Below are 11,742 nucleotides of genomic sequence, written 5' to 3'. Positions count from 1 at the left end.
GTCAACAGTGCTAGCAATGAGGAACACTCCTCTTCATTATAAAAGGAAAATCCTGAAGGCTACGAGGAAATGAGGTCATCTCACTGGAAGCTGGATGGCTTTCTGAATAGATGGAGTTCACCCAACACAATAGAAGCCTTCTATCTGATGTCTGATCTTCACTGAAATTCTAAAATTCCATTTTTAATGAAACACTGTCAAATGAAAGGGACCCATATGTTCCTGGAAACTTCTTTTTTCTATATATACGTCTGCACCTTTATCATGTACATTTTAATGTAAATGTGAAAAGTTCAGTGAGTAAAAATCACCTCTGAAAAATCATTTCTGCAGGGAGGGTTCTGTTCTGAAGGTGCAGCAGGCCTGTCCCAGAATATGACGATTCATTCACCCGTGTTTCATATTCAAGCCACGTTCCAAATTTCAACAAACTCTGTGCACAGTGTTTGGGAAAATTCACATTTCTTGGCAAACAACAAATGTTTTTTTGAACTACTCAGACACTGGCTTCCATTTCTGGCCGTATGGTCCAGAGTTACGTAATATGTGGGGTTACAGAGACTTACAGTAGCAGCAACAAGAGGATAAAATAAAGAAAGCAACAAACAATGAAAACCTTTTTTAATTAGAGATGAAAAAACATCTAGGCCACAACTATGTGTAGTTACTGATGTCTGAAAGTGTTCACTGGAACGTTTTAAGAGTTTGTGGTTTTCACAAACTCCACCTTTGTTTTATTGCAGTTTGAATGTAAAATTTCAAGATAGGTTTAAACAGCAAACAAACTTAAATGACCTTAAATTGGAATAGTTGTCCAGTGAAAGGGAGCATAAATATAAGTCTAATAATCTAACTGTATTTTCAATCTTTGGCTAATGGAGCTCCTCGGGTGTTGGTTGGTTCGTGGCTCTGCTGCCATCTAGCGGACGGAGGCTTCGGTTAACTTTAGTTTGTTCCCTTCATCGTCACACATCCAATAAAAGCAGGACCGACAGATAGTACAGGATGATCTCACCACATGTAAATTAAATAATCAAGATAATTTCAATTCAAAGCCAGAGTCTGAGCCAAGAAAATAACAAACGACTGAAAACAAGCAAAAATGTCTGATAGAATACAAAATAAAAGAATTTGAATTATCATTATGATATATACTCATAATATTTTTTTTTTTGAGTATTTCTAAGGAAACACCTTGTCTGCTCAAATGGCAGCATGATAACGTGACTGAAAAATATAGGTTCCTTTAAAAATATTATTTAAATTGGGCATTTAAATTCCTCTATATTAATTGGTAAGCTGGTCCATGACACTATGAAGTAACAGCAACATTCCATTTGTTTTGAACGTGTTGAGCACTTCACCAATCACTGAGCTCAGAGGGCAAGCAAACCAAAGTTTAATGACAGAAAACTGTTGTTGTAGGCACACATGGCGGTGATCCCTGCAGAGCATAATGAGCATCTGCTGACACACACACGGTCTCATGAGGCTCCATCATCTGGGAGTCAAATGTGTGTGTCTGGGTGTGTCCATGACAACAATATAAAACAATAATCCTTTTTTTTTAGTAAATGACAAATAAGATTGCTTTAGAGTGAATATAATGAAATCAGTGATGGATTATTACAACTATATACAGTAATATAATACTTCTGTAAACATTAATGTATTTTGGGGGGATAGTATCAAGCGGGGTGATGATATTATTGTCATCAGTTTTTCAAGTCGATCCAACAAAAATGTGTTAACTTTAAGGGGCTTTAATTAATGTCTCAACTTAGTCGCGGTTCATCTGAAATTCCCACCCCTGCTATTTGGTAATAATTATTGTTTATCACATGAAGAATTATGGGCCTGGTTTGCATGAGGCAGTGCCAACCATCTGCATTGAAAATCACATGTAAAGTGAGGACATAAATTCTGACCACATCTCAACCCACTCCCCATCCATTTCTATATTAAACAATTGAAATTAGGATCGTTAATCACAGGTCACTCCACGCAGCAGCATTACACGGGATTTTTTAAATGTATATTTTTCTATTTGCAGCTCAAGAATGGTTCTAATCCTAACAGTCAATCGTGTTATGAGTTTATGATTAGATCTGAGTATTGGCCTGAGTCATTTACTGACTATTTGAATACCTGGATGTGGTTTTGGAGAAAGCTTAACCACAGGGTACAACTCTGCGATTGTGATTCTCAGCATTTCCTGAAACATGTTTAACGTTGAAGGACAACAGGCCTTCATAAACTCTCTGGTACTAGGCTGGTAAATTTAGTCCAAGTTCTAAATCTTGACCAATACTGGTTGTACTGCTACAAAATGAAAATTTATGCGCAATATTTTCCAAATTGTGTGTTTTGTGAGGATTATAAGAGCTGTAAACTATATGGTACAGCTTTTATAATATCCCACTGTGAGCTCTAATTTCTCTAATTTCTGTAATTTGCAGAATAGTGATTAAAAAAACCAAAATCAACCTGTTGTTTTAATAGTAAAACTGAATTGAGTTTTGGCACCAAATGTGACCCTTTCAGTTGTCATTCAACAGTAGTCTCATATTCAATTACTTATTCTGTTTGAAGAATACAGATTCTCAAATAGCTGCACCTTTCAACAAGTGTCTGTTTGAGCAGCATGCATGTGTGTGTGTGTGTGTGCGCGCGCGCGCGCGTTTTCTGCCCATGCAAAATGTTACTGAGCATTGACAGCACATGACAGAGACGTAGAAATGCAAATCAGCTGTAATGGTGCGGTCAAATTGGCCTTCTGGTGCTCACATGTGTGTGCCGGATACTAACAAAACAGACATGATGAATTTGGATGACCTTTTGAGCTTACCCACATAAATTATCGGAATTCGAGAGGAAACATTTTAAAAAATGCCTATTACGAAACAAGGGCGTATTTACATAAGCAAGATTAGGAGAAACAGATCGTGCTCAAATATATTTGAGACGTCTATCTCCCATCATTTACACCAAAGACTGCGATAAGATAAAGATATTGTCATGTATTCCCCATTGACGTCTACTTAGATTTTACGACGACTACATTGATGGATCTCCCCCCCGCTCACATTATATTTGGGCTTTCCTGGAGTCAGTCCTACGGATAGACGTCTCAACTTGATCAATTTTTGAAGAGGCTTGTTGTTGTTGCGCGCATGCGCAGTTGGTGGGTCTGCGCTGGCAGCAGGAAGCGAACAAATCAGGGGCCCCGACGGCTGCTGGCTACTCCCTTATTTCACTGAATGACACTGGCTGGATCTCGCTCGGTTGACTAGTCTAAACGCCAGAGGTAGTAAAAGAACCTTTTTTGGGTTAACTATAACTAAGGGATATTCCTCGCCAGGTGAAGGGCTCCAGTGGGCGGCGAGGGCGTTTGGATCCATCGTTTGCAGCCAGAAACCACCTCCTCCGTGGATGCTAACTCTGTAGCTTTTGCATGTCGTCTTACGACTGGTAAATTTTTTTTTTGCGTCGTTCAGAATTTTCTTACTCGTTCGGAAGGCCGATTAGAAGAAGATGGGGTGTACTCTGAGCACAGACGACAAAGCGGCACAGGAGCGCAGCAAGATGATCGACAGAAACCTGCGGGACGACGGTGAAAAGGCTGCCCGGGAGGTCAAGCTGCTTCTGCTGGGTGAGAGAAAGATGGATGCACGCAGGGTTGGCGGTCGCTCTATTTGCTGAAGAGGGCATTTTCTGCTGCTCTGTTTGCTCCAAATATGCGCGGATAATTTCCAGGACTCATTTTAGTTTTGTTATAAAGGCTTAAATAGCTTTAAATTAAGCTTCATTTCTCTGCGTTAGTGCTTGGTAGTTTCGTCGTATTAACTTCGATGAAACCCAAAAAGTGGCACAGGCAGCTGAATTTGGCACCATGGTTGTGCAACCGTCTTAAAAAGTTAAGCAAGGTGCTTCATTTATGTTGATCGGATCAATGCAGCGATCTAATCAGTGATCGATACTAAGCGGCTCTCGCTGTAACCTGCAGCTATTAACCAGCGCTGAGACTCACAGATAATTCTGTTAGCTTAAGCAATTAGCTGCTGAGCTAACGTGGGAGTAAAGCCCTGACGCTTGATTGTCTTAACTACCGTTAACAATGTGTTCAAATGATCGTTGTCTCGCTATTCGTTTTACAAAGTTTACTAAATTTACACGCCAAGGATACACGTCAGCTAACTAGTTCCTGTTTTGCATCCATTTCACCACCAACTCACTAGCGTGTTGTAGGCCGACCGTCGTTTACTTCTCCAATAATCTGCAACGAAATGATCAATATACAGTTTAGACACGTTTTCGAAAAAGGTTTCCGAGCTTCTCTTTGCTATTGAAAACATGAGTTCAAAATCGTAAAAGCCTTGGACCTGGATGGTTAAATTTGCTTTGTTTTAGTTCAATCTGGTATGTTTGGTAGCCTGAGGGGGGAAGAACAAACATTGAACTAGTTTATTGCTACAGTTGTGATGTACTGAACTATTATAGTACTGATTATGTCACAGGTATTTGATTAGACCAGAAAGAACACTTGACTGCTACCTTGTTGCTGCTAATGGTCACCGCTGCCAGACTTTAGTAAAGATGGTCAACAGGTTGCATAGCAACCTATGCAGCCTGACTGACCACATTAAGCAACTGCGATGACTGTTTACACACAACAGAAACAGCCAGCGCACAACCGGATTTCTGCCTTGATTAAACGGCACTTTAAAAAATCCCGACTGTATTTTTCTCCTTTGGATCGAGACTGTTTGTTCAGGTCTGTGTCGTCACAGCAACAGTCACATCTTGTGTGTTTGTGTGTCATTTGAGATGAACACAATTTGAATTTTCATGGCTGCGCTTTTTGTTTTTTTCCCTGTCATGATTCCCACAAGCACCTGCGTACGACGTGCCTGCGATTGGTTTGTGGTTTTGTCGGCAGAGACTGATTACCATATGCTCGCACACATGGGTGTGTTTGGACAGCCACTATTGGGAAGTAGAATGTCTCGAAAATGTGTTTCTGAGTGAGATATGAAGGTTGCGCATTGCATTGCATCTTGCTGGGCAGATTTGCATTAAATTACAAATGGTAGACTCCGGTGCCGCGTAGTTTCAGTCGACACACCGCAGGGACATCCAAAGCGTCCCAATTGTTTTGTGTACAATCAAAATCCTGTACTGTAGCAGAAAAGAAAAACCCACTCTGATGCTTCCCTGGAGGGTGTGTTTCTGCTTACAGAAGTTTAGCCTTTTGCGTATTTGGTGTTGTATGAAAGTGACATATTTGTCAGGATAATTGCATTATTGTTTGCTCTGAAGCGGGGCTGTTTATCACGTGGGACATAGAATTAATGAATGGTTTTCCTCACTAGGCAGCTGAATGTCCCCACAGAGGGAAGGTAATTAAAATGTTGTGAGCTCAGCTGAACAGGCACCTTAATCTCAGAACTCAGAAACTTGACATGCTTCTCTCTAATGCCTTAGTTTCTTTTCTGTATCCCATCCCCATTTACTGGATTGCAAACTGTGTGATTTCAGCATTATATGGGTCAAATGGGCCGTATGACGGTTCTAACCAGCCACCATTTGGTATGTTGCCCAGGAACGCTTAAGCTGCTTATAATCTGATTGTCATGAGGATTCAGTTGATTAATCCATTTGCTCCTTAGTCTTATTTATCTGAGTCTCAGACCCTTTATCTTCAGGAAGCAATGTTATGTTTCTAAGAAATGGCCGAAACCCTTTATTTTGGTCGGAGAGTTAAAATAACCGTTCATGAAACCTCTCGATTGTGCTTTTTATAGGCTGCAAAACAACAGTGTGTAAAAGTCACTGAGAGGATGGCTGTTCTTTTGTCTGCTGCCAACACCTCATCAATTAATACTACCATGCTTATTATTAAGCCGGTACAGATGAAATAGGACCTTTATTTGTTGTAGGCTGATGGGGGGCGCAGGGCGGTGGGCCGCTATGTTTCTCTGTTCTATGAGCTGTGATCGTTGTTGTGTCCTCGTGTTGTCCCTGATGTAAATATGGCCAACGTTACAGTGCAATGATGCAAGGCACATTTCCTGATTGCTTCAAAAAAGGGTGGCTTCCCATCAACATTTGTCATGTCATGTTATTGCTGGCTTCTACTGTTCTGCTCTTTGACCTGATCAGAAACATTATTGTTAAATTATCATTATGACTAGAGATGGTGCCACAGCCCTGACGTGCTTTCTCTGTGTGCATGCGTGTGTGTGTGTGTGTGTGTGTGTGTGTGTGTGGTGTGTGTGTGTGTGTGTGTGTGTGTGTGTGTGTGTGTACGTAACTAGATTTGTACTTCTTCAGAGACAAATGACTTCTAAAGTCTAAATTAATTTTAATTTTTGCGCTGATATCATGGAAACCCCCTTTCTGCCTGTTAGTGGTGACCAGTTGTTACGGACATACCCAGATCTTTGTTATCCTCTGTAGAGATGCCAGCTGTGTGTTCTCCTGTTGTCTGATGCTGGCTGGAAGAATCATTGAAAATGGTTTCTTGGGACACGCTGTGGATTCTAATCTTTAGGGAGTGGGAGCAAAATATTGGCATTTTGTTGCACAGTGTTAGTTACCTTGGCTGGTGTAATCCACAGTCATGTCATGATTAAGGCTTTAGACATACAAAACAGATGCATTTAAAGCAAATAAATAAGTTGAAATAAGTTTTCTAGGTGTCTTGTCTGTTCATATTGTAATGTTTACATTTTTCTCTTCCAGGTGCTGGCGAATCTGGCAAAAGTACAATTGTTAAACAGATGAAGTAAGTGAATAATGACACAACAAACTTGGCGTTTATAGAAAAACGATGGTTTGACCAGGCGACGCCGCTTTAATGTTAAAGGAGCAGTAAGCATAAAGTTGCTCCGATGTGTCACCAGACTTAAAGGAATCATGTTAATACCCAATATTATTGGAACCAGGTAGTGTGAGTGTGATTGCAGTATCGGCTTTAGCCACAAACTTTCACACAGCTCCTTTTAAGACCGATCAACCAGGAGCAGGAGACACCAGATCACTTGATACTGGTCTGATTGCTGGTAGCCGAGACGACTCCTATTCACTCATTCACTTGCTGTGAAGAGTCACTGATTCATTAACATTTTCTCTAACGTAGAGCGACTCAGCTTTACTGGCTTTTATATTACTGAGAGATTAATTATCAATGAGGCAACAAAACCTCCCAAACACAGGTGTTTCATTTGATTCAAATGATGCATTTTTTTCAACAAAGGTTGTGATAATGTGGCGTTTGTCTACCAGGATCATCCATGAAGCAGGCTATTCAGAGGAGGAGTGTAAGCAATACAAGGCTGTGGTCTACAGCAACACCATCCAGTCCATCATCGCCATCATCAGAGCGATGGGACGCCTCAAAATTGACTTTGCTGACACCACCAGAGCGGTGAGTGAGGGGAATCAACGTTGACAGATCTGTTCTCCAAGAACAAGCCTAGTTTGGGTTTCTGTACAGTTACAAACGGCCCGGTAGAATGGTGCCGACACCATCTTAGCCACTGATTGTCTCATCCTGCTGGGCAAACAGACAGCTGTCACAGCCATGAATAGAACAACAAGAATGGGCTGATACCCAAAGAAAACACTTTATTAGACTTTCCAACAGGCAGGTTTAGAGATTCTATGACTTTATCAGCCATCCAACATCATTTCCATCATGTTGATCTAACATAATCTGTATTTTGTCCCTGCAGGATGACGCGCGGCAGTTGTTCGTGTTAGCAGGGTCGGCAGAGGAGGGCTTCATGACGGGAGAATTGGCTGGCGTCATCCAGAGGCTCTGGAATGACGGCGGAGTTCAGGCTTGCTTTAGCCGCTCCCGGGAGTACCAGCTCAACGACTCTGCAGCATAGTGAGTTTTTATCCTCGGGTCTTGTGGCACGCAGGTGTCTGGCTGTACTGATGAACGTCTCCTCCCACAGCTACCTGAATGACCTGGAGAGGATATCCCACGGGGCGTATGTCCCCACCCAGCAGGATGTGCTGAGGACCAGAGTCAAAACTACCGGAATTGTGGAAACACACTTTACTTTCAAGGATCTTCACTTCAAGTAAGAACAATCGCGTCTGATTGTCAACTGTACTGAACCTTTTAGACCCGGTGACCTGAGTTTTTATTGGTCGTTTTTCAGAATGTTTGACGTAGGTGGGCAGAGATCAGAGAGGAAGAAGTGGATCCGCTGCTTTGAAGGAGTCACTGCCATCATTTTCTGCGTCGCTCTCAGTGACTACGACCTGGTGTTGGCCGAGGATGAAGAGATGGTAAGAGTGTTCCACTGGTGATTTCTCTTTAGGCGGATGTGCACAACCGACCGGCCTCTCTTTACGCAGAATCGAATGCACGAGAGCATGAAGCTGTTCGACTCCATCTGCAACAACAAGTGGTTCACAGACACCTCCATCATCCTCTTCCTCAATAAGAAGGACCTGTTTGAAGAGAAGATCAAGAAGAGTCCTCTCACTATCTGCTACCCTGAATATGCAGGTGAGCTGCACCCGCTTCCTCTTCCTCCCACTTCTGTCTTCACTTTTTCTTGATGACTTCCTCCTCTGGAGCCTCATTAAGTGTCCTTGAGCAGTTGGAATGTTCCAATAGATTGTTCCAATTTAGAGCTACAACCTGAGAGCAGGCTGCACAGTTTAGTCGGAACATGCAGGTCCTAATCTGATCCTCTGCCGTTTGTAGTGGCAACAGCTAGACTCTCGTAGCACGTGGGTCTCCAATAAGATACAGAAGACTCTAGTTCTTCTTCGTTGTGTGCCTGAATTTGATTATGATGGTTCTTTACATTCATGTTCCCCAATGTTTTCGTGATGGTGAGTGCACAATTCGACCAATTGACCAAAAAGGCAGAGGGAATTGCCAGCAGTCAAAATGTGCTGAGGTTTTTGCCCGACCCAACCCAACTCCCGGTTCTTTTCTCTCTCAGGGTCCAACACCTACGAGGAGGCAGCGGCTTACATCCAGTGCCAGTTTGAGGACCTGAACAAGAGGAAGGACACAAAGGAGATCTACACCCACTTCACCTGTGCCACCGACACCAAGAACGTGCAGTTTGTGTTCGACGCCGTCACTGACGTCATCATCAAGAATAACCTGAAGGACTGCGGCCTTTTCTGAAGGTAACCGGTGCCGCTCTCAGCGCCGACAGTTCAAATGCTTGTCCCACCGGTTGTTAACCAGTTGTCTCTTTCTGTTCTGGCAGGTTGTTGGTCACCTTTCCGAGTGACTCTTCAAAGGGGACTGTGACTAGAGGGAACTTTGGAGTCCTGCGAATGTCACTTTTAACCTTTTTATTAACTTATGTTCATCTCTGAAGGTTTGGAAAAACTGTAGAAAAAAACAATTTCTGTAAAATATTTGTACAACAGTCGTTTGTCCGGGGGATTTTTCACAAATTTAAAATTAGCTTGTTTTACCTTTTTATCCTTATTTTATTTGATTTTGTTTGTGTCCATAAATGAACACCTTTTTCTTTCATTTTGAATTTGTAGGTCTCTGTGCCTTGCATGCCGTTTCTTTTCCTCATTGGGTTACAAGTTAGATTCCTGTATAGACACACACCCCTCCCCCCAAAAATAGCACCCAGCATGAACCATGGTCTCCATGTTATCAGCTTTCTTTTACTGGTTTTGCCTTGTTGACCGTTTCACTTTGACTCTGACATACTGTGAGAGCTGCACATGAACCTTTACAGATTTGTGGTTTGCATGTGTGCAGCGACTGGGATTCCTTTTGTCGAACTGTTTGTGTGTGTGTGTGTGTACGAGTGTGAGAGAATGCATTAAAAAATGAATTAAGGGACTATAGGGGCATGCTCATCAAGAGTTTTATTTTTTATAAAGGACCAAACAAGCTATTCAATGCAGAGTTCATGTTACTATAAACTACTGTAACATTCCAGATGGAAGCATGAAGGATAAACTTTGGAAATGGATGTTGACTGTAGCAGATGCTCAGACAATATGGAAGATTTTGTTCAGCATATAAGATGAACAGACGTCAATATTAGTCCGCTGTTACTGATTGTTTTTTTTTAATGGTTTGGAGTTACTTACCCCTCTTAAAACCCCAGCTGTTTCATTGGATGGCACATTAGTTGACTGATCTTGATTTCTCTAATAAAAGTGCTGCTGTGGTGAAACCATGGCAATTTATGCAAGAAAATATACTGTTTCATTTGTGTATGAGAAAGTAAAATGTCACCACCTGCTACATAAATTCAATATCTTTTATATAATGTGTAACACAGTAATGGTTTTACTTCAAGGGGTTTTTAATAAGGTTTTATATGAATTCTATTTTTAGATATCTCATTTTTTGTATGTAGTAGTACACAAACATCTTCACGTTCAACATATTTCTAATCACAAGAAAGAACATTTGTCATTCCAAAAAGTTAAGGCGATTGTTTGATTCCAGTAGAGCAAAGGTCAAACAAGGACATCCAGAATGAGTCCTCAACATGGCCACCGGGAGCGCAGGACACAAATCCTAGTTGTGTAATTTGAGGCATCTGCCTGTCAACAAAATAACTAAAAATAAAGAACTGAGGCCGAAGATTACAGTAAAAGTCAGTGAGCGTCAGACTCCAGCGGAGCAGAACAGTGCCTTTAGCCCTGGCCTCCACCCTGAACACTGTTCATCTGAGCTACAGTCTGTGAGGCTGCAGCAGCAGCTTCACACACAGTCCTGCTCTACACAGGAGGGTCTGGACCAGTCTCCTCCAGCACCAGTGACTCCACCTGTCAGTCACTCAGAGACCAATCAGGACCTCGACTCGTGGTTTGATCTCATTCTTCGAGACTCCCCAGAATCCACCATTTCTGGGTGAATACCTTATCAATTATCACTTATCAAGCAGATGATTGATAAGTAGAAACTGAATAAAACTAAAGTGACAGGTTTAACCTGCTTAAAATAAGCCATTTTCAGATCTGTCCTTTAACACAGATTTGGTCTTTAATGTCGCAAAAATCTTATTATGATGCTAATCTGTGTCATTAGTATATCAATTTTGTTCCTGGTGGAAACAAGGCATCCTGAAACACTTCCACCCCAAGGACTAAACACCAAGACACAAATAAAGTAATGTCGTGTATGCACTACAGCATAGCAATAGATGCCCAGACCTGTACTTTGGGGAGACAAAACAACTTCACAAGCACATGACCCAAGATAGAAAAGTAAACTCCTCAGGACTCAGCAGTTCATCTGCATCTGAAAGTCGAAGGACACTCGTTTGATTACAGTAACATACAGGTTTTAGCCAGGGAAGATAGATGGTTTGAGAGAGGAGTGAAAGACACCATCTATGTCAAACTGGAAAGACCATCATTAAACAGAGTTGGGGGTCTGAGACATCACCTCTCACCTGTCTACAATACAGTATTGAAAAACCTCCCCAGGAGGAGAAGAGGCCATTTACACGTGACCACTAACAAACCCCATTGTATCAGGGGAAGTTTCAACAACCTGCATAATGCGGGTTGGAGCCTCCAACAACCAGGTGACTGAAGCTCCAAACGTATTAATGGTCCTGAAGAGTATAAATATCTGGAACTGCCAACAGCCAGAACTGATGAAGCCTCTTGGATGAGAGGTGAAACGTCTTCATGAAACTCAGACTGTCCAGTTGCTAGCTCCTCTGTGGCCCTCTACAGAAATTGATCAATAATTTAATGGTCTTCTAAAATTCA

General features: G+C 41.8%; 1 protein-coding gene across 1 annotated transcript; it reads left to right on the top strand.

The window, feature by feature from the left end:
* The first annotated feature begins 3,192 nt into the window (after positions 1-3,192).
* LOC130536358 (guanine nucleotide-binding protein G(i) subunit alpha-1) lies at positions 3,193-10,210 on the top strand. Its single transcript, XM_057052240.1, has 9 exons — positions 3,193-3,652; positions 6,745-6,787; positions 7,288-7,429; positions 7,737-7,894; positions 7,965-8,093; positions 8,175-8,304; positions 8,374-8,527; positions 8,973-9,165; positions 9,249-10,210. The coding sequence occupies exons 1-8, from the start codon at positions 3,535-3,537 to the stop codon at positions 9,161-9,163; spliced, it is 1,065 nt and encodes a 354-aa protein (XP_056908220.1). The 5' UTR covers positions 3,193-3,534; the 3' UTR covers positions 9,164-9,165; positions 9,249-10,210.
* The last annotated feature ends 1,532 nt before the right edge of the window (positions 10,211-11,742 follow it).

Source organism: Takifugu flavidus, chromosome 13 (assembly GCF_003711565.1).
Source record: "Takifugu flavidus isolate HTHZ2018 chromosome 13, ASM371156v2, whole genome shotgun sequence".
Lineage (NCBI taxonomy): Eukaryota > Metazoa > Chordata > Actinopteri > Tetraodontiformes > Tetraodontidae > Takifugu > Takifugu flavidus.
The sequence above is the reverse complement of the archived record's forward strand: the minus strand, read 5'-3'. Positions and strand labels throughout refer to the sequence as shown.

Coding starts and splice junctions, on each gene's coding strand:
- LOC130536358 (XM_057052240.1), top strand. CDS start 3,535: ATGGGGTGTACTCTGAGCACAGACGACAAAGCGGCACAGGAGCGCAGC. Junction 7,430..7,736: donor TTGCTGACACCACCAGAGCG/GTGAGTGAGGGG, acceptor TTGTCCCTGCAG/GATGACGCGCGGCAGTTGTT. Junction 7,895..7,964: donor CTCAACGACTCTGCAGCATA/GTGAGTTTTTAT, acceptor CTCCTCCCACAG/CTACCTGAATGACCTGGAGA.